General features: G+C 47.1%; 1 protein-coding gene across 1 annotated transcript; it reads right to left on the reverse strand.

Annotated features, from left to right (window-relative positions):
- Window positions 1-1721: 1721 nt before the first annotated feature.
- Window positions 1722-27922, reverse strand: NELFA (negative elongation factor complex member A). The gene is made up of 11 exons (XM_068149592.1): window positions 27219-27922; window positions 20439-20610; window positions 18695-18856; window positions 17725-17814; window positions 15886-16016; window positions 15545-15614; window positions 14635-14723; window positions 14034-14145; window positions 8747-9003; window positions 7617-7716; window positions 1722-5969 (listed from the first exon to the last, which is right to left on the reverse strand). The coding sequence occupies exons 1-11, from the start codon at window positions 27468-27470 to the stop codon at window positions 5785-5787; spliced, it is 1620 nt and encodes a 539-aa protein (XP_068005693.1). The 5' UTR covers window positions 27471-27922; the 3' UTR covers window positions 1722-5784.

Genomic DNA, 27922 nt, shown 5'->3' on the forward strand with positions numbered 1-27922 from the left:
TCTGGAGATCACTGAGCCCAACCCTCCTGCCAAAGCAGGGTCACCTAAGGCAGGTCCCACAGGAACACAGCCAGAGGGGTCTTCACAGTCTCCAGAGAAGGAGACTCCACAAGCCCTCTGGGCAGGCTGCTCCAGGGCTCCAGCCCCCACAGTGCATTAGGTTTTCCTCATGTTGAGATGGAACCTCCTGGGTTGTGCTCATTGCCCCCTGTCCTATCACAGGGCCTGGCACCACCTCCCTTCTTTTAGCAACCAGGCAAGTTGAGGAAACTCTTCTGCCAGGGGAAGTTTGAAGCCACTGCAGGGCAGAGCAGTACAAACACATTCATTTCTGCACTGCTGCCCTCTCTCTGGTGAGATTAAATGCTTTTGCTGGCTGGTTCAGAGAACATAAAAAGCAATGTCATGGCTGATCAAAACCAACATCCTAGGCTAGCACAGGGTCCTCCTCTTGTCAGTTTGGTTGCTCTTCCATGGGTGGTGTCCCCAAATAAACCAGACATTGCCCTCAAAGCCTGTCTGGCTTCTGACAGGCAGAGGCAGCAATGTTTGTCCCAAGAACAGGGTGTCCTGCTCCAGCAGTGCCAGTTCCTGTCAGCTCTCATGTGCTGCCCAGCCCAGAGAGGACAGCTGCTGTCTGAGGGGGCCCAGAATCACACCTCCATTCAAGCTGGGCAAGTAAAGGTCTCAGCTCTGCTGGTGCAGAGCAGGAAAGAGGCCAGCAGGAGTTTCCTTCACTTGAGCTAAGGTGAGAGGTTCTAGCACAGTGTGCTGCTCCTGGATGATACCAAAACCAGCTCTGTGACCCAGAGGACAGACAAGACCAACCCAGGGAAGGAAACAGAAAGCAAGCAGAAGCCATCAGCGCTGCTGAAGGAACACCCCCAGCTTTGTGCTCTGGCCATCCAAACCTGCACACCTGACCAAGCAGCCACTTGATGGCACCACAGCTTTGGGCAGCACTGCAGAGCTGAGACTATAATGCTCTCCCCCTGCTGCTCCTCTCACCAGCATTACTGTTACTCCATCATTGGAGTAACACAACCCTCAAGAGGGAGCTGAAGCAAATTCAGCAATGAGAAGAGGTATGACAGTCACTGGAACAACTCAACATCTTCTCTCCCACTGTACTCAGCACTGGTGAGGGCACATCTTCAGTACTGGGCTCAGTTTTGGGGCCCTCACTACCAGAAGGACACTGAGGTGCTGGAGCAGGTCTGGAGAACAGGTCTGGTGAGGAGCAGCTGAGGCAACTCAGGTGGTTTAGTCCAGAGAACAAAAGGCTAAGGAGACACCTCATTGCTCTCTGCAACTCCCTGAATGGAGGTTGGTCTCTTCTCACACACAAGAAGCAAGGGGATGAGAGGAAATGGCCTCAAATTGCACCAGGGGAGGTTTAGTTTGGACATCAGAAGAAACTTCTTCACTGAAAGAGTTCTCACAAACACTGGGACTGGCTGACCAGGGAGGTGGCTGAATCCCCACCCCTGGAAGTGCTTCAAAAGAGGCAGAGATGTGGTGCTGAGGACCATGGTTTAGCACCACCCTTGGTAGTGTTAAAGAATGGTTGGACTTGGTGGTTGGAAAAGACCTTTCATGCCACCAAGCTTCTATGATGCACTTGGGCTGCTTGGTCCCAGGCCAGTGGCACTCCTCCCCAGCTCACCTCTCTTTAAGCTTTAAATGGCAGTTGATTTTGAAGCAAGCAGCAGAGCAGTTCCTTAGAAAAATCTAGATCTTTATTATACATCCTGTATGACACTGAAAATACGTACCCAAAGACAGGAGATTGGGAATTTACAACTGTACAAAACTCAATAGAAAACACAGGGGCTGTGCTGGAGAGGGGACATCTTACAAAGGACACTCCTGGAAGGCACCAGAGCCCTGGGGGCCTCTGGCTTCACATAGCTTAGTCTGGCCTGCTTTTGCTCTTTCCAGCCAGGTCTCACTATGAAAATGTGATTCACCCATATCAAAGTCTCAAGCTTCCTTTCACAAGTGGTGTGCTCCGTGACACAAGCTAGTGAGAGGAGCCACCACCTTCCCACTCAGATGTTGAGGCTTCTCCCCATTACACCCAGTGTCCTATGGCATTGAACTCCAAGATGAAGTGTCAAAGCTACCAGTGAAAAGAGAACCCACTGGCCACATGCTAGTGCTAACCATCCTAAGCCTAGCCTGCTCTGCACAGGGGCAACTACAGAGCATTAGAGGAGGATACAAATGCTCTGGCACAAAGGAAGATGAAGTCCACCATCAGAACTCCCCAGCTCACCTTCACCCTCACTCTACTCCGCTTCTTGCAGCACTCATGAATGAAAACAAAGCCTGAGGAAACCACTCCCCTTGCTGTAGGACAGGTTGTTAAAGCAGCCTGGGTTGCATGCACGTGCTTTCTCCCCCAGGAAGAAGGTTGGGCAGGGAAAACACAAGCTACTTTCATTGCCTCAGAATTCCACAGGCTAGAAATCAAACAAATCACACCCAGGCTTGCACAGACAAACAGAAGCTGAGACATGAGCTCTGGGCAACCTGACTTAGTTGAGGATGCCCCTGCTTGCTGCAGAGGGAGTTGGACTAAATAACCTTTGGAGACCCCTTCCAACCCAGACCATTCTGTGACTCTATGCTCCTGCCTTGCAGAGCTGCAGCTGTGCACTTCAGAAGTTTAGGCTTTCCTCAACCTTCATGCTTGGATAAAGGGGAAGAGGCAAGGACATTACACAAAGCTTTAAGCAAGCTCTGAACTACTTCCCTGATCCATTTGTCAGTACATCTGCAAACCATTTGGGAGCCAACAAATGGTTTTGTTCAATCTTCTAGCACACAATGAGCCTCACTGAGGAGAGAGCAGCCATGGTGGCCAGCCCATGCACGTGACTGAACAGTCAAACAAACCCAGCAAGTTCCAGGGCCAGATTTGATTCTGAATGCAACAAGCCCATTCTGGTGGCTTTGAACTGTTGACCTTGCCCTTGAAGTGTCTGGCACCACCCCAACCTCCAGACCAGTGGCTGGATTGCTTCATTCTCTGAACCCAAGAGCTCTCTCTACTTTTGCTTCTTGCTCTAGCAAAAAAGTTTCCCTTTCTTTAGGCATTTAAAAAGCCCCTTTCTAGCCCCACAGCTCAGGCTGCAGTAATGCTCTGGTGTTCAGGGACATAAAGTCACCTTAAAAAATAAATTACCTTTGCAGTGTGCAACTGCCTCAAATCTTAATGCCTTACTGAAATTAAAAATATACTCTCTCTCTCTATTTAAAAGCTTCAGTTTATTGCATATGACTGACTTTGGACAGACAGGCCTGGAGACCAACTTTATTATGCAGCAAGTACAAACAGCAGCATGGTTAAGCTTCCTACACACTACTGCACTCCAATGACTGCACTGCATTCTAGAAGGGCTTGTTCAAGAGGAGAGGGACAGCTGTGTCCATCCCAACACCATGGCTCTGACATTCTGCAGACTAAGGAAGCTGAAGACCCCCAGGGTAAACCAGGAAAGCCATCACACAGCACCTCCTGCTCACTAGTGGGTGGCAAAAGAATCTTGCAGCAACAGTTTGCATCTCCCTCAGGTCAGCCAATTTGCTAAAATTCCTTAAAAGAAAATCCTATCTGGTGCCAGCAGCTCACCCAGCAGGCAGGGCCAGGGAAGGCAGAAGTATCATCTGTGATGGCAGCAAACTGCCCAGCACAAGGAAGCTTGAAAAGTCTGAGTGCAGCCCAGAAAAGGAATGTCACTTTCCTCCCAGCCTGTCTGAAGAGACAAAGGCTTTCCTATGCTCCTCACTGCCTAACACTACCAGCAGTCTATAACCACAAAAATGCTTCCTACTCAATTCCTAACAACTAAACCCCACTAACTCATCCTCACCTCTCAGGCTGATTTCTAACTGTTTAAAGCAAAAAAAAACCAACATGGCAACCACTCAATTGCCACTGCTTCTGAAACAGGCTAAATGGGTTAGGGGAGAGCCCCCAGTGTGACAGTTACACACAAGGAACTTCCACACTACTACATGCATAACACACTGGGATGGTAGCAGGAACCATCCAGTGACTTGCCCACCACAGGAGCTAAAACATTCCATGCATTTGCTCCAATAAAGTTCAGAAACCTATGCTTTTGGTCACATCTTCATACACCATAGGATACAGATTTCCTCAGTATTTATTCTTGGCCTGTCCTGTTGGGTTATTTAGAACAAAAAAAACCACAAATACAAAACAAACAACTAAAAACACAATGTCATAAAAACTTCCCCAGAACTCAGGACTACTCTGTCATTACCTAAACATTTTGGGTAGTCCAAGTGTTCTATGGGGATTTGGTCTGCTCTCTTTTCAAAAGAAAAGCCTCACTTTTGTCCTATGAATTCCACTGCACCTCCACTCAGCCCAAGGTACCTCCCCCCCCCCCAGCACCAACCAGCCATTGGACTACTCAGCTTGGGGTTCCTTCCTTCTAAGCACAGCTCCCAACCAAGCACAGCTCCACATGAGTCCAGCTGCTGAAGTCTCCTTCAAATGATGAATCCAAGTCTGCAAAGGATGAGTCCTGACCTATGTACAAAGCCCTCCCAAGAACTGCAAGCTTTAGTTGTGCTAGGAAAGCTAGATCATATGAGTGGTGTGCACACAGAGATGAAAGTGTGCTTCTACAAGGAGTAAAGGCACACTGATATGCCAGTGCAACTGTGGCCACAGCATCACACTGGTATAACCACACTGGTGAGAGCCACAGCTACAGTCACTCACAACTCTTTGGATCAGGGCTTGGCAATCAAACACATTACAGCTGCTCAACCAAACAGACATGAACACTGCCTCAAGACAACAAATCTTCCCAGTCATCTATGTTCAGATGTGTGTCACTCAACCATTTCTAGAGCCACTTTAAAAACAAAGCTGCAACTGGTCTTGAGATGTAATAGCTTGACTTCCTCCCTGCTGAAGTTATGCTGTTCCAAGGGCTTGCTATGCAGGAGCCCTAGCTCAGCTTGTACTCTAAGACTTTTATGGCAAAGAGCCAAAACTCCCTGGCAGTGACAAGCCACCTCTATCTCCCCCCCCCCCCCCCCCTCTGATATGTTGTTTTGGGTTTTTTTTTCCTCTTCACAAAGCTATGATACTGAAGTGTCTCTCAATTAATGCCAAATACAGATTAGCTCATGCTGGGCATGGACACCCACAAGGCAGCCAGTAAAGAAAGTTGCTTAGTCTCACCCTGCGACCCAGGCATCCATAAGCTAAACACAGAGTGGGCACCATTAGACACTGGACATTCCCACCTGCCATGGTTATACTGCAGCTGAATTAAAATAACCAAGCACTGTCCCAGGTTGCTTTTAAATGTCCCTTCTCACAACAGACCCCATGTCCCAAACGAAATACATTGATGCTAAAAACCTGTGCTCCTGCTCAAGGGCAAACCAGGCACGACAGCAGTGTCATCTCTTCTGGGGCTCAGAAGTGAACTGCTCCTGTCTGCAACCTTTCTGTTGGGATCTCCTTTGCTGGCATCTTCAACTGTAGGAAAGCAAAATCACATCAGCAACTCTCCCCACTAAGCTCACCCTTCCCCTCTCTCAAGATTAAAAACCAAGCAAGTTTGCCACCATCTTCTGTTTAGCAAGCCCACTTCAGGTTGAAGAGCCACGACTTTTACTCTGGAGGGTAGTAAGAAATGTACAAAATGGCATTCATGTGTACAGTTGACATATTCTATGAGCTGGTTGACTCTAAGCTTGATTTGGTCCAGTCTGCTGCTGCTGCATCTCTTAGGAAACATTAGTGATAGGTTTGTACTTCTTGAATCTGGTCCATTCCCCAGTAGCATAGTTCATTTCAAAGACAGTGTCAACCAACATGGTGGTGCTGCCAGTGCCATCTGCCTTTGGCAAGTCTTCTGTATGCTCACTGAGTTTGATTTGGATGATGTCACCTTGCTCTTGGCAAGGATTCTCTGTGAAAACAAGAACAGGAACAAGTTATATACTTCAGTGCTGTATTATCATAGTATCAGTCAGGGTTGGAAGGGACCACAAGGATCATCTAGTTCCAACGCCCCTGCCATGGGCAGGGACACCCCACACTACATCAGGCTGGCCAGAGCCTCATCCAGCCTGGGCTTAAACACCTCCAGGGATGGGGCCTCAACCACCTCCCTGGACAACCCATTCCAGGGCTTCACCACTCTCATGGTGAAAAGGTGAGGAGCACTTGGAGACTCTAATGCTGAACAAAATACCCTTACACACAACAAACCAACCCAAAACTGAGCAAGTTGGCATGGCAAGCAGCCACACAAAGATCTTTCCCTCCAAACAGCACAGACTGACATAACAAAACCAGGACCCAAGGCCAAAGTAACTGGAAGAGAAACAAAAGGGACAGTAAAGTATGCCAGTGTCATTCCTGCCTGCCTCAGGAGTCAGAAGAGAAGCTTAACTTGAAATGGGAGTTGGGAAAGAAACTTCAGCTACCAGGGTTGTTTTACCTGGGATGCCTTTGGTCACTAAAAGCTTCATTCAGCAATCTCCAGCTGTTCTGGAAGCCCAAGCAGTTTTTACCTTGTATTCCAAAAAGCTGTCCATGTAGATATTCAAGCACACCCACCTCTAGCAATTTGAAGCAGTATTTAGTACTAAAAGCACCATCATTACTGCAAGATAGACAAAACTTTCTTGGAGCCCAGGGATCAGAGTAACTCTATCCAGCTCATCTTCAATGTTCAGCTGCATTTAGGCTCCAGCCCTCCAGTGGCAAGAGCCTTCAAATACCAAATTAGAAACCAGAGCTAGTGCAAATGATAGAGTTCACTTAAGGTCTCTTAAGCTCCTTCTCATCTTACCTCTGATAATCTTTCAAGTAAGACAGCCTTGTTCTACCAGGGCCAACAGAGGACAGGATCTAGCAGTGAGACAGCTTCTTTCCTGTGATTCACAGCCCCTGTGGTTACCTGCAGTCTGAGTCTACAGTCACTCCACTTGCAATGCTAATGACTTAGAAAGGAGGCTTGTACCTCCACCTACCAAAGAACTTACATTCAGTGGTCTTTTAAACAGACTACCAGTACCTAACCAGACTGTTCACTGCTCTGACTGGCTGCCTATTTCTTTCAGCCCTCAAGTCCTGCTATTACAGGTGTTTAGTTATGCATAGGTTGTGTTTAGCAGATGCTCTGATGGATTTAGAGTGAATATTAGGAAGAAATACTTTACAGAGAGGGTGGTGTGACACTGGACCAGGTTACCTAGGGAGGTTGTGGATGCCCCCTCCCTTGAAGTGTTGAAGGCCAGGATGGATGAGGCTTTGAACAACCTGGTCTAAGTGGAAGGGGTCCCTACCCATGACAGGGGGGCTGAACTAGATGATCTTTAAGGTCCCTTCTAACCCAGACCATTCTGGCACTCTGTTTTTACTTATTGGAAGACCCACTTCCAGACAGAACTACAGCCCACAAAACTGGGTACAGTCCTGAAGAAAGAAAAGAGTTCAGGACAGAGCAAAGCTACACCAAGCCTTGCATTCATGTGCATATTCAGAAATGCTAGGCTGTAATTCATGTTTGGGTATACAAAAGCAAGGCTAAATTAGTTCCAACACATGCCTCTGGATCCAGCCATGAATCCAAGGATGAGAGCCTTCTCTGGCCTTGTCACTTTGTTTGCAGTCTTGAACATCTCCTGTGCAGCATACATTTGCTCCCTCTGCAATAGAAAAGCAAACAGGAGTTCCAGTGGAGAACACATGGCTAGCAGTCAATACATCAATACCCACATACAAGCATGACAGAATAAGGTGCAAGTTAGTAGGCCTACAAGGGGGGAAAAAAAAGCTTAACCTCAAGGCTGTAATGGTTACACCTAACAGTGGGTTCTGAAGCTGGGGAAAAAAAGGACTCCTACCTTAACATGTGTTTCTTTAACTATTGAAAGAGATTTAATGTTTACATTATCAATTTCTGTGTTATTAAAACACTCTGCTGATTCCTCTATGTGACAGTTTTAAGGGGGAGAATTGAACTCCCTCACTACCACACTCCACAATCCAAACCCAGCTTGCAAGGAATTTGTTTTGCCTTCAGTGAACAAAGGAAGGATACTGAAAAAGCCACCCAGTTTCTTCAGGTTCAAATCTTGCAAGCCAGGCTTAGACATGTGCTCAAAAATCTTCCAAGCAGGTGCATCCTGAAGGAGTTGCTTGCTTGGCTTCAAGCATGCACCTAGTATCTAGCAACACAGCAGCAACAGGAAGCTGGAGAGTCCTCACTGCTGTTGAGTTTAGATCCTTCCCCACTTTCAGGCTTTAAAAGACATGAAATGGCAGGGTGAGGGGGTCAAGACATAAAAGGGTTTTGCCTTAGAATAACCTATTGATATCTTTTCCAGCACAGCAATGACAGCATCCTTAACCTATAGGCAACTTCAGTTATATGCAGTTTGCTGGGCAACAGCCTTTCTCCCACAACTCTTTGTAAGGAATGCAAGATTTCACACACCAGATAGCAGCAAAGGCATTTTACTGGACATTAACAGCACAACTAACAACATTGCTATTAATACTAAGACAGCAAGGCTAAGTCACAAAACATGAAAAAAACCCTCAAAAACCCCAGCCTCAGCCATTCTGTGACTCAGAGGCCAGGAACTGCCAAGAGAGTACAAGGAGATCAGCAATAAGAACTGATATTTTCCATTCTGCATCAACAGGAATCCAAAAGAACCTGGTTTTACTTACTGTGAGAGAGAGGCTTTTCTTGGGTGGTGGCTGTTGCTGAGGTTGGGGGGCTGCTTGTGGCGCTTGTGCCGCAGGGGAGATGGCAGGAGGGGTGGTAGGTGTTAGGGGTGAGGTAGGTGTAGTTGCAGGTGGATTAGAGTTACTATTGTACATGGGTGTTCTCTGTTTGAACTGTGCAGGGAGAGTGGTGGTGGCATTTGGAGCTGCAGGCTCTTCAGTCTGCCTGTTGGCCTGCAAGGCCTCTCGTGCAGAGCCAGCTACAAGAACACAAAGCAGGCCAATTAGAATAGAATAAACCAGGTTGGAAGAGACCTTCAAGATCATCGTGTCCAACCTATCACCCAACACCACCCAACCAACTAACCCATGGCACCAAGCACCCTGTCAAGTCTCCTCCTGAACACCTTCAATGATGGCAATTCCACCACCTCCCCAGGCAGCCCATTCCAATGGGCAATCACTCTCTCTGTGTAGAACTTCTTCCTAACATCCAACCTGAACCTCCCCTGGTGCAGCCTGAGACTGTGTCCTCTTGTTCTGGTGCTGGCTGCCTGGGAGAAGAAACCAACCTCTGCCTGTCTACAACCTCCCTTCAGGTAGCTGTAGAGTGGAATAAGGCCATCCCTGAGTCCCCTCTTCTCCAGGCTAAGCAGCCCCAGCTCCCTCAGCCTCTCCTCACAGGGCTGTGTTCCAAACCCCTCACCAACTTCGTTGCCCTTCTCTGGACACGCTCCAGCAAGTCAACCTCCTTCCTAAACTGAGGGGCCCAGAACTGGACACAGGACTCGAGGTGTGGCCTAACCAGTGCAGTGTACAGGGGCACAATGACCTGCCTGCTCCTCCTGGCCACACTGTTCCTGATGCAGGCCAGGATGCCATTGGCCCTCCTGGCCACCTGGGCACACTGCAGGCTCATGTTCAGCCTACCATCAACCAGTGCTCCCAGGTCCCTCTCTGCCTGGCTGCTCTCCAGCCACTCTGACCCTAGCCTGTAGCTCTGCATGGGGTTGCTGTGGCCAATGTGCAGAACCTGGCACTTGGATGTGTTCAATCTCCTGCCCTTGGACTCTGCCCATCTGTCCAGCCTGTCGAGGTCCCTCTGCAAAGCCTCTCTACCCTCCAGCACTGCAATCCCCCAACAGGCACCAGCATCACCAGTGGCCTTTAAAGAACAGGACAGAACAGATCACTCCACTGCAGCACCAGGACTCCTAATGCTAATGCTCCTTCCACCCAGTTAGCTTGAGCAGGAACCAGACAACTAAGTGATCAGCTGTCCGTGTGGGACTACACCTGATTTGATGTTTAATGGATAGCACATCTAGTGCTTTGAACCTGCTTCCTAGGGGCTTCACTTATGTTGTTATAACAACTGTATTCTGGCCTTAGCAGGATTAGAAATCACAGAATCAGCAAATTGCTTTGCTTGAAAAAGCCCCTTAAGATCATCCAGTCCAACTATTCTCTAGCTCTACCAAGCCTGGTGCTCAACCATGGCCCTCGACACTGGATCTCTGCCTCTCTGACACACCTCCAGGGATGGGGATTCAGCCACCTCCCTGGGCAGCCTGTGCCAGTCCAAGAACCCTTTCACAGAAGTTTCTTCTGAAGTCCAACTTAAACCTCCCCTGTTGCACCTTGAGGCCATTTCCTCTCATCCCATCTCATTACTAGGGAGAAGAGACCAACCCCCTACCTCACTCCATTCTCCTTTGAAGGAATTGTAGAGGTGGGTGGTCTCCCTCAGCCTCCTTACTAGGGAGAAGAAACCAACCAGGAGGTGGGCCTCACTCCAGCCTTCTTCCAGGCTGTACAGATTATTGCTGTACTATCACAAAAGGCCAAAGCCATAAAAATATTCATCATTTTTTACCCAATGCAGCCCAGCTTCCAAGGAAAATGGAAATGAAGTCTCAGCCAGTAACAAATACTGAACATACACAAATGCTTAACCAGCTGACAGCATTAGATGTAGTCTCCACAATTCACTCAGACACTAACTGCTGAGAGGGTTAAGACCTGAGGGTTGACAAGTCCTGACTCAAAGTTGACTCATTCACCTGTACTTAAGAGAGCTGCCATCCCAAACCTAGCTGCAAGGTAGAGGTTACAGACAGGATCCAGCTACTGTGATTTCCTAAGTTACACCTGTCTGGACAGCAGCAATTACCCAGTGCACACTGAGGCCACTTCCATTCTTGTGCAGCTCTTAGGCACAGCTGCTTAAACACCTTTCATGCCTCTCCTGAGGTTTAAGCAAAGGTTTCATGTTGTGTTCACAGCAGACTGAGGCAGATACAGACCTGAACTACACTGGTGCCTCTCAGGTCAGATTTTAGAGACTGAAATGTCTACCACTCCCCAGCTAGGCACAGAGACAGCAGTATAGCTGTTATCCAGCAAGATATGGAACAGGGCAATGCACACTTGAGAGGATCAATTAGTTAACCCAACTTCATACAGACCTCTTCAGGTTTATTCCTGGTTTCCTCATGTCAGAATAACTGACTTGCATAAAGTAAGAATTCTTAATTACCACCTCAGATTACACCAGGCCAGATCTGTGGATCACAGAATCCTAAGGTTGGAAAAGACCTCCAAGATCATCAAACCCAACCTTCTACTCAGCACCTCCATGACCACTAGACACCTTGTGTGCATCTTCCATCAAGGAAACAGTTTGTATTATAGACAAGGAATATAAAACTGACTCCCCATGCACCAAAAAGACAGAAAAGGGAGAAGACAGAACTTTAAACTAGGCTTTCCCTGCTGCTGCATACAACACCAAGGCTCTGGAAAATGATACTAGCTGCTGACAACAGTGATGTGCTCTTGGCTGCAAGCCTTCTTGGAGATGCCAATTTTCTGCCAGAGAAAAATTTGCATGGATCTCCAGCTAGATTCTGAACTCCTTCAGGGCTGACTGATCAGGTTTTGCATGTGTGTTTTGGTACAGTGACCAACATGACAGTTCACCAGGACAAACACTGCAGCACCCAGCTGCAGCAAGCAGGAGTCAAAATAGTGCACTCAACTGAAACCTTGACTGCAGCTAACTGCAAGGTCTGGTGATGAAGCCTGGTTGGGCACATCTGGTAGTGCAAACTGACACAATCCCTTTTAAGCCCTGAGTTGCAGCAGAGAAAGAACAGCAAACCCCAGTGTGGTAAAATAAAGTGTGCCAAGGGCAACTCCTGCCTGACCAACCTGGTTTCCTTCTATGAGCAGGTGACAAAATTAATAGCTGAGGGGCGAGCAACTGATGTCGTTTACCTGGACCTGAGCAAAGCCTTCAGCACTGTCCCACACCACATCCTGGTCTCCAAACTGGTGACACATGGGTTTGATTGGTGGACCACTAGATGGATAAGGAACTGGCTTGATGGCCGCACCCAAAGAGTGGCTGTCAATGGCTCCATGTCCCAGTGGAGGCCAGTGACAAGTGGAGTCCCTCAGGGATCAGTCCTGGGACCTGTCTTGTTCAACATCTTTGTGGGGGACATGGACAGTGGCATTGAGTGCACCCTCAGCAAGTTTGCTGATGACACCAAGCTGTGTGGTGCAGCAGACAGCTGGAGGGAAGGGAGGCCAACCAGAGGGACCTTGACAGGCTGGAGAGGTGGGCACAAGCCAACCTCATGAAGTTCAATAAGAGCAAATGCAGGGTCCTGCAGCTGGGTGGAGGCAATCCCAGGCACAAATACAGGCTGGGCAGTGACTGGCTGGAAAGGAGCCCTGAGGAGAGAGACTTGGGGGTGCTGGTGGACAAAAAGCTCAACAGGAGCTCTCAGTGTGCACTTGCAGCCCGCAAAGCCAATCAGATCCTGGGCTGCATCAGGAGAAGTGTGGCCAGCAGGTCGAGGGAGGTGATCCTCCCCCTCTACTCAGCCCTGGTGAGACCCCACCTGGAGTACTGCCTCCAGTTCTGGAGCCCCTATTACAAGAGGGATGTGGAGGTGCTGGAAGGTGTCCAGAGAAGAGCCACGAGGATGATCAGAGGGCTGGAGCACCTCTCCTACAAGGACAGACTGAAGGAGTTGGGGCTGTTCAGTCTGCAGAAGAGAAGGCTCCAAGGTGACCTAATTGTGGCCTTCCAGTATCTGAAGGGGGCCTACAGGAAGGCTGGGGAAGGACTTCTCAGGATCTCAGGTAGTGATAGGACTAGGGGGAATGGAATGAAGCTGGAGGTGGGGAGATTCAGGCTAGATGTGAGGAGGAAGTTCTTCCCCATGAGAGTGGTGAAGCCCTGGAATGGGTTGTCCAGGGAGGTGGTCAAGGCCCCATCCCTGGAGGTGTTTAAGCCCAGGCTGGATGAGGCTCTGGCCAGGCTGCTCTAGTGTGGGATGTCCCTGCCCATGGCAGGGGGGTTGGAACTAGATGATCCTTGTGGTCCCTTCCAACCCTGACTGATACTACTATGAATAAAGGATTTTTTCACAAATGCTGGGTTTCACTGCAGGCAATTTGCTGGAATTGAAAACAATGCAGCACTTGTCAAAACACGCAGGAGCTCAGTTATTATCTATCAGACTGTTAGAACAAGATAAAAGGGAAAAGGATGGCTTGATCCCAGCCTATGTGAAAGCTAATATGTACTTGTCTCCAGAAATGTAGCTGACTCCTGGAAGCCAGTGTTTTGCAAGTGCATGCAGATGAATTTGTGTATGGAACATCAGGTGCATTGCTGCTGGCTCATCTTCTGTTACTGAGTAAGGAAAAACCAAATTGCTTTGACTTAACCAGCAAGCTTAAGGCTTAAAAACAAAAAGCTTTGTTTTCTAATACCTTAACAGGATCTGAAGTAAGCTACAGTAGGGTTAGAGAGGGACTTTGTACAAAGGTGTGGAGTGACAGGATTAGGGGTAATGGCTTCAAACTGGAAGAGGCTGGATTGAGGTGAGACATGAGGAAGAAATTCTTCCTCAGGAGAGCGGTGAGGCACTGAACAGGTTGCCCAAAGAACCTGTGGAGGCTCCAAGCCTGGCAGTGGTCAAGGCCAGGTTGGATGAGGCCTTGAGCAAGCTGCTCTAGCAGAAGGTGTCACTTCCCATGGCAGGGGGATGCAGCTAGATGATCTTGAAGATATCTTCCAACCCAAACCATTCTAGGATCCTATAATCAGGTTAAATAACACATCTGGCTACCCCAAACCCTGAGGCTGGGTCCTGCAATGGATTTTTCTATTGCTACAGTTACACTGCACCTGAGTTGAGGGACAGTTGAGTAGTTAGAAGAACTGCAGAGAGTTGGAGGTATGTCCCAAAGCAAAAAGAAAAGTTTTTACCTGGCTGTGTTTCAGAGCTGGGGATATAGGAGGAAGATGGCACCACGCTGGGGGTTGCAGGTAAGTAGCTTGTAGAAGGTAGTGCAGGCTCATTGTTCAAGGGGCCAAGTTTCTGGAACAGAGCAGAAACACCTGCATGGATTCCTGTGCTGCTGCTGCATTTTAAACAGTTTCAACATTACTTCTGATATGGTATTCCTTTTGGAACTGAATGATGGACTCCCCTGTGAGGCAGCTTCACCAGTTCAACTCTAACTCCCAATACAAGCTTCAGACATTAGTATTACCCTGGGACAATAAAAGCAGCCTTCATTTTTCCCAATTCAGATAAAAAACTGCCTCCAAAGGCACAGTCTGAGCCAAGAGAAAATACTTTATGGAGAAGGTACTTCTGCAGAGAGTCACAGAAGCACACAGTTTTTCATCTGGAAGAGTCCAGCAGTTTGCCCTGCACTGTAAGGGCATCACTGAAGCCTGTCCCTCATGACAGAGGTCATCCAGGAACAAGCCAATGAAAATGCCACAGGTGCTATTCAACTGGAGACAGCCTTGCACACAGTGTGGTATTTGTGAGGGTGGGGTGGGGGTTGGGTGGCTTTACCTGTGTAGACACGAGGCCAGCAGCATAATCTGGGGTAGCGTTTTCTACTACTGTTTCTTCTTTGGCTTGCTTTTCCACAACTTCTGTATCTATTGCATGAAAACAGAAGTCAGCTCAAGGAAGTCTTCTGAAATACTGACTTGAATAGAATTTCAAACAGAGATTATAAAACTGCAGTTCCCAGCCTGCTACAGCAAGCTTTAAGAGGGGCATGCTGGTAGGTGCACTCTATCTTCATACACAGTTTTATTATCCACCCCAATATCAACTGACCCTCAGTGCATATCCACCAAGCTACAGTAACTGAGTCAGTTAAGCAGAACTGACTAACTTTGTGATATTAGAGAGCATCAAAATCCAGCTGCAGTTACAATTTTGTTCTGTGATGGTACTTTTGGTGACAAAAAGGTTGTTTTGAGGCAAATAACCTGATATGCTGAAGTGGAGCACTGCACTCACTCCAGAGCAGTCTGTCAGCCACAATCTGAGAGCACTATATGGTTTTTTTTTAACCCCCCAACCTTAGTTTCAATTAATTTTACTTGGCCACAGAGCCAGCAGAAATAAGGCTACCAAAACATCTCAGAACAATTCCAGTCCTGAAACCACCCCACCTACATGCTGTCCAAAGCACAGCTGCTTAGTGCCACCTTTTCATGCAATCTGAATTGAATTATAACCCACACACAGCAGGAACAATGAAAACTAAACCAGACCAATTAAAAATCCTCCCTTAAAGCAATTTGGGGCTGGGTTTTTCCACACCATTACCTCCTCCCCCACCTTTTAACCCTTTTAAAAGTTTAGCTGATGAGGAGTTTCAATAAATGAAGAAATAAGATGGGGCTCCAAATCCAGCTCCTAGCTGCAGGTAAGTGAATAGCCTTTGTAGGCAGCATGCACTACCAACCTAAAGTCTTTCTTCTTCTCTTTGCTTCACGGCCAGCACCAACCATATCCAGCTCAGAGATGTCTAGAAGCTAAAACAACCAAATCAATAAACAATTTAATGATGATCAGTGGTCTGAACAAGGGGGTTGAGGGCACCCTCAGCAAGCTCTTTTCCAGCTAAAATGATTCCAGAATCATTTTCAAGCTTAATGTAGTTGGCCTCAAAGTATTGCCCTCAGGTTTATTTTTCCCCCTCTTTAATATATTGATAGTTTATTCAAACCATCATCAGAAACTCCCTTTAGATCAGGGAGAGGAACTGAGCAGCAAGAAAAAGAGAGTAAGGAAGGGTGAAGCTACCTTGACTCCTCTTTCTTTGCGCAGAGTTGTTCTTGAGGGAGGAATAGGAGTTCTGTTTCCAGAAGGACTGAACACACTTGGTGCTGAAGTACTCCTGAAGGGAGCTTGTTTTGGTATTCCTTTGAGTGGTGCTTAGGGAAGATCAGAAAAGGCAACAGCTGTGATATTTGTCTTTTGTAAGCAATTAAATATTAGTGAGGAGTTCTTCAGCTTCACACTCACCCCAGTTCCCCTTTAACTCCAGGAGTTTCTAACTTGGAACTGCCTGTAATACACTGAATGCAATCCTTCAAGTTCAAAGAGCCACTCTGGCAACATTGAGTTACTTGGGGAAACTATTTAATCAGACTTAGCCAAGCTTCTGCAGAGCTAAGGACTCACCACCTCTATCTATCAGGGCTTGAAACTCTGGGGTCTGCACAAGGAGCAGGACCAAATTTGGGCCTATACAGCAGATAAAACCTGCCGCCTCAGTTCTCAGCAGACACAGAGAAGCTGTTTCCCAACTTTACACTGTTACCCTTCCACCTCATGCTTAATCCAAGTGCTGAAAACAGCATTCTTCCATCAACTGCTAAATCAGGGGGACATACATATGTATCTATACCTATCAGGTCACTGAACTTCCTGACAGATACAATTTGAAGATTTAAATGAGAGGCTCAGAAGTTCTCCCTCCAGAGGGTAGTGATGAACTCAAACAGCTTGCACAGAGAAGTTGTGGAGACTCCAAGCCTGGCAAGGTTCAAGGCCTGGTTGGATGAGGCCTTGAGCAAGCTGCTCTAGTAGGAGGTGTCCCTGCCTGCGGCAGGGGGGTTGGAAATAGATCTTGGAGGTCCCTTCCAACCCAAACCTTTCTAGGATTTTATGCTGCACTGAAAAATGTTCCCCATAAGACAACCCTCTCTGACCAATGCAATCACATTTCAGCAGAGTAAATCCCAGTGGGTCCCACAACCTGCATTTCTAGAGGCAAAGTCCAAAACCCACTTTATTAGTTCAAAGGCTAAAAATAATGCCAAGAACTAATGGTCAGCTTCTATTCTGGGCCAATTTTTAGTTCACATTACAGCTACACTCCTGCTGTACATTTCCTTCATGAACACATGGCACAGCTTCAGTGCTCAAAACCACATCTTTAATAACATCAGCCCAAAGTGCTTCATAGCTTCCAGACACCAAGAACTCACCCAGGTTTTACACCTCAGCATTGTATTGGTGCCCAGAAATGTCATGCCTGTGCAGTGATTTCAAGTTAATCAACTTTGACCCCACTCTTCCTCCTAGTCAAAAGCTAACTTGGACAACTCAAGCATTTCAGAAGCTTCAAACAGCTGAAACCTGTTAACACAGGGCTGAAGAGCAATTAGACATCTTTGTTGCACCCATTTAACATAAGGCACTATACAGCCTTGGCTGCAGAGAGCACACTGTCCCCCTCTTCTTCCTCCACACAACTACATAAACAAGATATTTTCAGGCTACCTCACAGCATTTTAGAAAGCACAGCAGACTGCTGTGATCTGCTCTGCTCCCTTTTGGAGCAACATGGCTTAGTCAGGAGTTATTCCTGGAGTGATGCAAATTATTTCTTACCAAAGCCTACAGCAGCTCTAGCTGTGTACAGCTTTGAGGCAGAGCAGCCATGCTTGCCATTTAAGACAAAACCCACACTCTTCTTCTGACATGTCAGAAACATTTACATATCAGGAGAGAGAGGCAGAAACCTTTTGCTTCAAAAAGAATTGAGTTTTAGTGGAAAAACTAGACAGCCATTGTATTCCTCATCAAGGCTGTTGATGAGATTTTCTTCCCAGGAGTGAAGAAGGTGAGCCATACTTGTTGTATCTATCTTCTTGACTAGTCCCCTGCCTTTGGCATGGAAAGGCACTCCTGCAGTCTTCTTGAGCTGCTGTGCAGTTTCTGTTGCTGAAAAGGGGGGGGAAAAAAAGGAGTTTAGTTATTACAGAACCTGTGCTTAGAAAATACAATACACTGCTTCTAAAAAAAAAAAGAGTAATTAATACATAAAGATTTGTTTTCATTAAACCCAAGGCAAGCAATATTTGGAGAAAGTGCAAAAACAGTAACTATGCAACTGACAAGATGGTCTGAGCTAGCAGAAGTTATCAGAGCAGACAACTTACTCAAAGATTGAAGTACTTAAAGCTCTTTTTACCACCACCAAAGGTTCCAAATCTTGCATCTAATCAGAGCAGCTGCTCAAGTGACAACAGACAAAGCAGCAAGCTGCTGCACCAGAACAGCAGGTACGGCAAAACTAGCTCCAGATCACTTCATTCAGGTGGCTACCAATAGCTACACATGCACACGGATGCTGCCTTCTGTTAGCAGAAGCTCTCATGGGTCCATAAAGCCATCCTGAGCACAGGAAACAACTGGCAGCTCTTGCTCCCTGGTGCAAAAACGTTGTAAAATAAAACCAGGTTTCTCCTATCAGTTTTGTTTCAGGAGCTTGAACCAAAGCTGCCCTTTGGTTCTTCACAAGAGACTGTTAAGCCCATGAGAGGATGCATCTATGCTTAAAAGAGGCTACAACTTTTTGTAGGCTTTGAAATCTGAAGAGCCTTTAAATCAACATGAGCATTTTGAAGTCATCATGGCTGGAATGACTTGGAGACCTGTCCTTCCACAGGTTATCAGTCCATCAAAGGAAAAGAAACAATAAAATCAGAGGACTAACAGAAAATTTTAATGTAAGCCTCTAGGATGGGGATAAAGCCTGTAAAACAAATGGTGAGAAGAAAACACCTATTTAATCTTATCAACCAGTTGTAACAGTACTTACACTTCTGCAAGAGTTCAGCTCTCAGAGTGGCACTTTTAGGTTTCCTCTTCAGCTGGAAGTGCTTCACTGGGGGAGTGAGTGGCCCAGCCAGTGTTGTCAAGGCATTTTTGTTTAAATATTGGCATTCCAACGGCAACATAGCTGAGGTTTCACATTCACTTACTGCATGAAGAGTTAACACAGTACACAGGGGTGTTAGCACCTCTTTGGCAGCTAATTACACAGCATTTTACAACTGGACTGTACAGCCAGGGGTAAGTTTTAGATTCCTCCTTTGCACACTGAGTAACTTAGTTGTAATTATCACTCAGCATATAACCAGTTATTAGGATGTTCATAACAGCTGCCATGTTAGATACACCTAGCCAAATTATGGGCATCTTAAACATGCTGCTGTTGTCAGGAAGAAAAGGAAAGAATTATCAAATTCTCAGATTCCTTAAAAATTACTTAAAATGGAGAAGTACTCCAAAAAAGTCCAAATCAAAACAAATCATCACTTGTTTTGTCTTCTCACTATAAAGACTTCTGCTTCCAACTTGCTTCCTTATTGGTCTGCTGCAATTCCAGCTCCAAGACCATGCCTGTCCCTTGTTGCCCAAGGGCTTTTTCTAGGCACTGTGGTAAATCAAATCCACTGAAGTAAGAGTGGATTTGCATCACCATTTACTCCAGTGTTTGAAAGCAGCAACTGTGCAAGTGCCTGAGCCAATATATTCAGCTGCCAGGCAATCCCCAGCTAACGGACAGCAGCAGCATAACTCTTGCTATCAGCCTCCCCCTCAACACCTCATTTCCTCCAGAAAAAGACCTGGGAGTGCTGGTCAACAGCCAGCTAAAGGAGCCAGTGTGTGCCCAGGTGGCCAAGAAGGCCAACAGCATCCTGGCCCAGATCAGCAACAGCATGGCCAGCAGGGTCACAGAAGTGATTGTAGCACTGGTGAGGCTCCACCATGAGAAGCAAGGTGGGGTTGCCCTCTTCTCCCACATGGCAAGTGATAGGAACAGAGGAAATGGCTTCAAATTGTGCCAAGGACGGCTTAAGTTGGATATTAGGGGAAAAGTGTTTTCACTGAAAGTGTTGTCAAGCCTTGGAAGAGACTCCCTAGGGAGGTGGCTGAGTCACATTCCTGGAGATATTTAAAAGTAACAGATGTGGTGCTGAGGATGTGGTTTAGCAGTAGACTTGGTAGTGATGGTACACAGTTGAACTCAATCTTAACGGCCTTTTCCAGCCTAAACAATTCTATAGTTCATTACCTAAAGGAGGACACCCAGCAGAGATGCACCCCACCTGCCCAAGAGAATGGTGGTGCTCCCACACAAGCACTGCAGAATCAGCCTTACTGCCTTCTCTGGTACTACACATCCCAAACAAAGCAACCTGAGACCTCTGAACTGACCATCAAGTCAGTTCTCAGCCACCAGTGCACATACAGCCCAGCCACTAGCAAACCCACATTCACTTAGGTGCTGCCCTTCAACACACACTCAGGGTTAACTTCACCTGACATTTAAGTTCTGATGATGTGTGAAAAGATCACTTAAGAAGTTAGCATTCCTCAAAGATCACAGGTCCCAAGCCAGTAGCATGTCAGGTCATGAACTGTTAAGAGACAAGACATACTGCTTGTCCTGATACCAATAAGAGAGCAGAACTGCCTGGGCAACAAGAAGCTATTTCTGAAACAAGGCACCACACTTTGGCAATTCCCCCTCCTCCCCCCCAACACCAAAGGCTTACCTTTTTCTCTAAGCTCTCCTAAAATATCTTGAACATTGGGATTCTGCTCTTCAAGATCAAGGTTAAGGGAGCCAGTATCTGGAAAGGATTTTAAAATATCAGCTACCATTAAGACCCAGGGGTCTGAATCCAAGGTAGCGAGCTGGATAATTTCAGTCAGTGCCCCTTTCATCTACCAAAAAAAGAGAAAGAAAATCAGCCAATTGGAAACAGTTTGAAGCAGGTCACAGGTGTTCTTATTTTACTTTAAAAGAGACACTAGCATAAACATGCACAATGTTTCACTACTGGGGAGGGGAAGAGGGAGATTGCTTCACCACAGTTACACATTAACTCAACTAAGTAAAGAAAGAGCCAAGATAGGATTCCCCCCCTACACACACACATTGCTTTCAATCAATCCAAGCCAGGTTTGTTTCCAGCTTCTGGCAGCTGGAAGCTTTGTTTAGCAATGAACATTTCTGCTACAATTAAAGACCACATCCATAAGTCATTGTCTCCTCATACTCTTTTACACTTGTGCTCCCAGTCTACCCACACCTGGCATTCAGGAAGAATATACAAGACCAGGCTGGCTGAGGCTCTGGCCAGCCTGATCTAGTGTGGGGTGTCCCTGCCCATGGGAGGAAGGTTGGAACTAGATGATCTTTGTGGTCCCTTCCAACCCTGAATGATACTATGAATACAAGTTATTTACCACAGGGATCTAAAAGAAGCTGTGCCCCTTTCTGGACAACAGACTACATCTGCATCACATCAACAGAAACCAACTCCTCCCAAGTGTACTTCAGCTTGGGCCATAACAAGCAAGTCATGCTAATCAAAACTGTACTGTCTGACAAAACCCACGTGTTACAGAAGCAGACCCAGCCCTCTGAAATGCCAGCAACATGATTCTGTCATCTAGCCAAAGTTTCTACAGTCAGAAAAAGCTATCTTTCTGTAAGGATCTACCTTGGAAATGGGGAAATAATGTACAAGATTAATTAAAATATGTCATGATCACAGTAATTTTAATTCCTGAGCATGCCTGTTGGCCCTATCAAAGAAATAAAAGTTAAGGTGACTAAGGCCAGGGGTTTAGAGTGAATCTCTTCAATTACTTGCCTTACTGCATTTACAGGTAAGCTTAAAACACCCAAATAAAGACTGAACACTTCCTTTTTTTTCCCCTAAGTAAACTTTCAGGTAAACATTAAAGCTGCAGAGAATGAAGCCCTTCCAGAATTACAGTGTGTCTATCAAGCCACAAGACAGAACAGTAACACTGCCTGTTTAGACATACTGTATCTGGATGCTATTAACAGTTAAACACTTACAAGTGCAAGCAAAGACTTGAATTTTGATTCTTCACAACCCATTATGGCATACAGAGCTTAAAGCCTCTGTTTCTGAACACAGGAAGACAAGCAAGAGATGATTCTTCACCTTCATGCTGCATTTCATAGAATCCTAGAACAGTTTAATGTTCTAGGATTCCAACAGTTCCAACTGTCCAACAGTTTAGGTTGGAAGGAACCTCCAAGATCACCTAAATCCAAGCTCCCTGCCCAACTTGCTCAAGGCTTCATCCAACCTGCCTTTGGACACACTGCCAGGCTTGGAGCCTCCACAGCTCCTCTGGATGACCTGTTCTAGCACCTCACCACCCTCATGGGGAAGAGTTTCCTCCCAATGTCTTTAAATGGCAATTTAAGTGTGTTTCCAGCTTGCTGCTGGAAAAACATCATCTGTGGGTTTAGAATGCACAAGATGCAACCCAAAGTAACAGAATCCCAGTTACAGGGTGTTTGATTTTCCCCCTGTTACTTTACAGGGCACAGCCATCATCTCAAGCTCTTAATTGTCTAAGATTGTAACACTGGGTCACAAAGAGTCCCATCAGCATCTTGTTAAGCATGAATGTCAAGATCTGATGCAACATGCTCTGGCATTTCTCTCATCTAAAACTTCAGGATCTTAAGGATTTTTCTCAGCCTGCTGGCACACAATGAAGAAAAAAAAAACACACAAACCATCAGGCATGACTGAAAACACCTAACAAGGAAAGATCAGGCAGGATGGAAACAAGTCTGGGAGCAGAGGCAAAGGGAGATGAATGATGGCTGTGCAGGAAGAATACCCAAACAGCACCGTGGGAATGGGTAGAAAGGAAATGCCACTAGAAAAAACACAGTGATATTTCCAAGATGACTTCTTGCACAGGATTCCCATTAATTTAGGCATAATATAAAGCAAATTAATACTTGCCTATCCCTTTAGACCTTTCCATCAACAGTTGGCTAAAAGCCAGTCAAGTTTAACTCTGAGGGGCCGCAGAGAACAAGCTATTGAGTAGGTATCTGTAATATCATAGAGCATTTTCATTAAGCTAAAAGCACTGGATGGAAAGCACTGTATGAATATTTATGGGATACAACACTAGGGTGGATCAAGTATCACTTCTGTGCATGTTTTGTATTTTAATCATGAAAAAAAGTAGGAGCAGCCAGGAGCAGAATAGAATATACACTGTCACAGCACAGAATAATTACGTGCAGGCCAGAGATGCTCAGCAGCCTGCCTGCTCTCAGCACAGGGGGAAAGGCCCCCTACTCCTCTGCACTGCAACTCCCACTTGCAGGGACTCCTGATTCACAGCAGCAAGAAGAATCAGGCCTGACTTTCACACTCACGTAGCTACTTTGACAGGCTCTGCTGGGATGGGGATTTTCCCCTTCAGACAATTCATAAGGCTCAGAAGCACACCATCCTCATTCCAGACTTGGTTGGAACATTCACAGCCTAACCCTGAACAAAGAAATGTTGGCACAAAGGGAATTTGGAATTGTCACTGTGAATCAGGTGAACAGGACTACAACAACAAATAAATAAATCAACAGGTGTAACTTAATCATCTTGAGGAAGAGGATTCTGCCCTTCTGCTGAGACACTGCCTGAAGTCCTGTGCTCAAATGTGGAGAGCCCAGAACAAGGACACAGAGCTGTTAGAGCAAGTCCAGAGGGGACCATGAAGATGTGCAGCTCTGCTATGAGGACAGGCTGAGGGAGCTGGGGTTGGTCACCCTGAAGAAGAGAAGGCTCTAGGAGACAGCTCTTAAAGCAGCCTTCCAGGATTTGAAGTGGGCTAAAGGAGAGGTGGAAAGGATGGATGAGGGGTAATGGCTTCAAACTAGAAGAAGCTGGATTGAGATGAGACATGAGAGGGAAGCTTTCTGCCATGAGGGTGGGGAGGCACTGGAAGAGGTTGTCCATAGAAAATGTGGAGGCTTCAGGCTTGGCAGTGACCAAAGGCAGGCTGGATGGGGCCTTGAGCCAGCTGGGCTGGTAGGTGTCCCTGCCCATGGCAGGAGAGTTGGAACTGGATGATCTTTAAGGTTCCTTCCAACCCAAACCATTCTAGAATTCTACAAACTGCTCTGCCTAACTCATAATTGAAGCTGGTCAGCACAACACTGAGCATCATTTCAAGCAGGCACAATTATCCAGAAAGGATTTAGCAGGTGACAAGCTGGGGGGCTGGGAGATTGAAGAACCAGCAACTTCTGCCCAAAGAATCACAGCAGAAAAGGCTATTCCTGATAACTGCCTATGGAACCTTCCAAAGGAAAGTGGGAGCCAATTACTCTCATTAGTCAGCAAGAACAAATGAGCAGCAATTTGGTTCACAGCATGATAAAAAATTAGCTTTATTACCTAGCCCACACAAGTATTATGAGGATTAAGTCACTTAGAGATATATGGTTCTAGTGTTGAATGAAAACATGATGAAAATTGAAGGCTATTACATTTGAGACAAAACCCACTTAAGTAAAGGGCTGAGCTTTCAAGAGAGCTCATTGAAGCTTCCTTCACTTGTCTAGACTGAAGCTTTCACAGAGATTGAGGGGACCAGCAGCAAATTCCACTCTAAACCAAACACTACCACAGTTGTCTTGATTCCTCCATAACTTTTTACTAGATGTCTGCTCCCATGTGGTTCTGCATCTCAGTGAAACTGCTAATATACAAAAAAGAGATGGGGTGGGGGAAATATTCAAGAGGAAATAACTAAGTCAAATGTTATCTAGAGAGGGGAATATCATTACAGTACCAAAACTAACATCTCCTGCATCTGCTACTGAGAATTCCAGAGCTTTACAGAGCTGCTGCAATCTATTTTCTAATACTACTAAGTTCCCCAATGCCAGCTCAGTGCTTCTCACAAGCAATCAATACAGACTGGCATGTGGCATGGAAAAGAGAAGCCTTTCCAAAGTGACTAAGGAAGTCCCTTCACAGTTGGGTTTAACCCTTTTTAGGCAAGTCAGTCATTTTCAAGCTGCCAGTATAGGTTACTTGTGGATTTCTACAAGCACAAAGACACTCCACAATCCACTGAGGGTACTGTAGAGGGGCACAAAGCACACATGCTGGACACATATATATATATGCATATAAGGTACCCACTGCCAGTTAAAATAGCCAAAATCTTGACAGCAAGTTACATAAATCTTCACAAATTCAACCCACTTCAGTAAACTCACCACAAATGATGAGCATCCCATTAGAAAACAACAACATCTGCCAGCAATCTGCTTACAGCAGCTATTTTTACCCTCTATAGAAGGAAGTCTGTGATGGTACTAGCAGACCTGCTAGCAATGTTAAGGGTTTCTGCCTCATAAGGTTTTCATTGGCAGGTTTTTAAACCCTTCCTCTCCAAAGGAAAAAAATATCAATCACATGAAATAATGTTAGAGGTACTCTGCAATGGAAAAAAACCCATGAAATTATGGTAAATCCCCAGACCTCAATCAGCTCTGCTTGCTGTGCAATGAAAAATGGGAGTCTAACTGAATGCACAAATTCTGCCAAAGAAGTGAAAAACCCCACAGTTTGGGTTTTTAACAGCAGTAACAAGAGCTGGTTTGTATCTGGCATACAACTGATCACTTTCAGGCCACAATGCAACTGACTTGCTCGTCCTTGATACACTTCATCTCCACAGCCACATCAGCACAGCCCAAGCTGCTGGCTACAACCTTCCTTGGAATCTGCTTTAAAAGTTTGTACCCACCCAGCAAATGCTCTTCCAGCATCTCCACAAATTATTCTGGCTGCCTTGGGTGGGCATAAGCATCATTTATGAAGGGCCCTAGGCTTTTTAAAAGCTCTCTTCTATCTAAGCACATCACTCATTTCTTAGCTTCCACTACACAATGCAACACTAATTTCTTCCAGGCTACTTGGATTTTTCACACTACTACAGAAGGATTTTGCATACTCAGTTCACAGGAGCTTATGTACAGCTTCCCATCCCCCTTTCTGGCCTTGGCTGGCTGTCCAAAATACAGCTGCATTTGTCACAGACAAGACTGACAGCCTGTGCACAGGACAGGCACTGAACAGGAATATTATGTTTTAAAGATTAAACATGCTGAACAAGATTTTTCACTTCCCCCCCCCAAAGTGACACCAAATTCAGATGACAATGAACAATCACAGAGATGCAGGTGGCAAGACAGCCACCAATAAACACTAAACTATTGCTTCAATGTGATGCTTCAGCTTAGAAGTAGACTGAGCACACAGTAATCCCAGTCACATACCATCTCCCCACACCCTGCCTAGGATAGATGTGCATTAAGCCCAAGCAGCAGCTGTGTCCTAGCCAAGGGAGAGACTGCTGCAAGCACAGCTGAGGATACTCTATCCCAGAAGGTGAGGATTAACTATGCACTACCTCAGTGATTGTTACCAGGATCCCATACCATGCACGGTGGTAGCAGCAGGAAAGGAATTCCTCAAACCTGGCTGAAGAAATACCAAGCTTCCCCAAACATTCTCCAGCTATTTCCCCAGAGACCAGTAGCTGCCTACTGGTAAGAATAAGCCAGCTGCAGATGAGCTATGGTCCAGGGCCAAGTGAATAAGCTTGCAGAGCCAGCTCAGACTCGAGCCAGCCAGCTTATTAGCTGGGGGTAGCACAACAAAGGACAGAACTAGCTGTTCCCACAACGGCAAGGAGAAGCAGGGGAGGGGGGTAAAAAAAAGGTCAGTTTTCCTCAGGCAAGACCTGACTGCAAGAAGGTGGGGGACAGCAGCGTTCAGTGCAGACCCCAGATCTTCCATTCCCAAAGTTTCAGCACTTGCTGCTGTCCTTCCCACAGCCGAGATGTTCGCCTTGGGACACCTACACAGCTGCCAGCGTCGAGGAAGGAGAGGGAAGGAAGCCTAACGCACGGGACTGCTGCTGAACGATGCCCTCGCTGTCCTAAGCCCACACCAACCACCGCTTCAGAACAGCCCTCCTGCCCAAAGGCACGCAAACCGTAACGAGTACGGGTCCGTGGGAAGGCAGAGGCGAGCCTTTGAAAGCCCAGAGCCGGGGATACCCCGAGGAGGCGGCGCGGCAACCCTTCCGCTCCCTGCCTTATCAAGGGAAATCTGAGCGCCCTGGACCCAGTCCTCCGAGCTGGGCCTCCGCGGACCGCTCTGCCGGCCCGGGCTTTCCTCCCTCTGCCCGCCCAAGAAGGGCTGCTGAGGGCGGGGGCCAGCCTCACCACGCATCTCCTGCCCTTGAGGAGCAGCCACTGCTGGGCTTCCCCCGGGCAGGGCAGCGTGAGGCCGCGCCGCGGGGTCTCCCCTCCCCACAGACTCCACGGGAAAAGGCCGGAGGGGGAGGTGGTGCCGGCGCTGCTCCCTCTCTACCCTCACGCCATCACAAACCGAACTCTCCCCCTCATACACGAGCACCGCGCTTCGGTTAAGCTTCCCGCGCAAGCTCCCAGCTCTCACCTCATCCACAGCCCGGCGGGGCAGGTGCAGCATCCCCAGGAGTAGCTTAAGCTTGACGGCCGAAGAAAGGCCGTGGAAACAGAGGCGGATGTTGTCGATCACCGAAGCCGTGAGCAGCGAGGCAATGCTCGGCGGCGCCCACAGCTCGTCTGTGGAGCCCAGTTTGTTGTGCAGCCACAGGCCAGTGTCGCTCTCCCGCATCGACGCCATCTTGGGAGCGGGGCGAAAAAAGAGGGGATTCTCCACGGGCATTTTATAAAGACACCTAAAGGGAGGAAGGGAGGGGGTGAGGACCCCTGCGGGTCGCCGTCTCTTTCGTCATCCAAAATGGCAGCGCCCTATTGAAGCCGCCTAACAAAAGGTGGAGATTTTGCCGTAACCTAAAATGGCGGCGCCCGCGCGGCGAAAAAATAGCGAGGCTCGTCTCATCTCTTGTTCAGAAGCAAAATGGCGCCCGCCATGGCTCTTCTTCCGTATTGCAAGATGGCGCCACATCACCAAATAAGCGCGTCTCTATCAACCCCGAGTCGTTGTTCCGTATAATTCACGCTAATTGCTCCGCGGCTCTCCTGGGCAGAAAAGGGCCGAGAACCAGAAGCGGGAGGTCGAGCCACGGCAGGGCCAGGCGGCACAGCTCGGTGGCAGGCCGGGGCCTGCCCCTCCCCTACGCGGACGCAGGTCTCCCCCAGCCGACGGCTCCCACT

The sequence above is a fragment of the Melanerpes formicivorus genome, unplaced genomic scaffold, assembly GCF_026170545.1.
Source record: "Melanerpes formicivorus ecotype bairdi unplaced genomic scaffold, bMelFor1.0.p_v2 SCAF_18, whole genome shotgun sequence".
Taxonomy (NCBI): domain Eukaryota; kingdom Metazoa; phylum Chordata; class Aves; order Piciformes; family Picidae; genus Melanerpes; species Melanerpes formicivorus.

Bases quoted from the DNA above. Each gene is read 5' to 3' on its own strand.
- NELFA (XM_068149592.1), bottom strand. From the start codon at position 27,470: ATGCCCGTGGAGAATCCCCTCTTTTTTCGCCCCGCTCCCAAGATGGCG. The intron at 20,611-27,218 runs GTGAGAGCTGGG...TTTTTTTGGTAG, and splicing joins CCCGCCGGGCTGTGGATGAG to ATGAAAGGGGCACTGACTGA. The intron at 14,146-14,634 runs GTAAAGCCACCC...GCTCTGTTCCAG, and splicing joins CTGGCCTCGTGTCTACACAG to AAACTTGGCCCCTTGAACAA.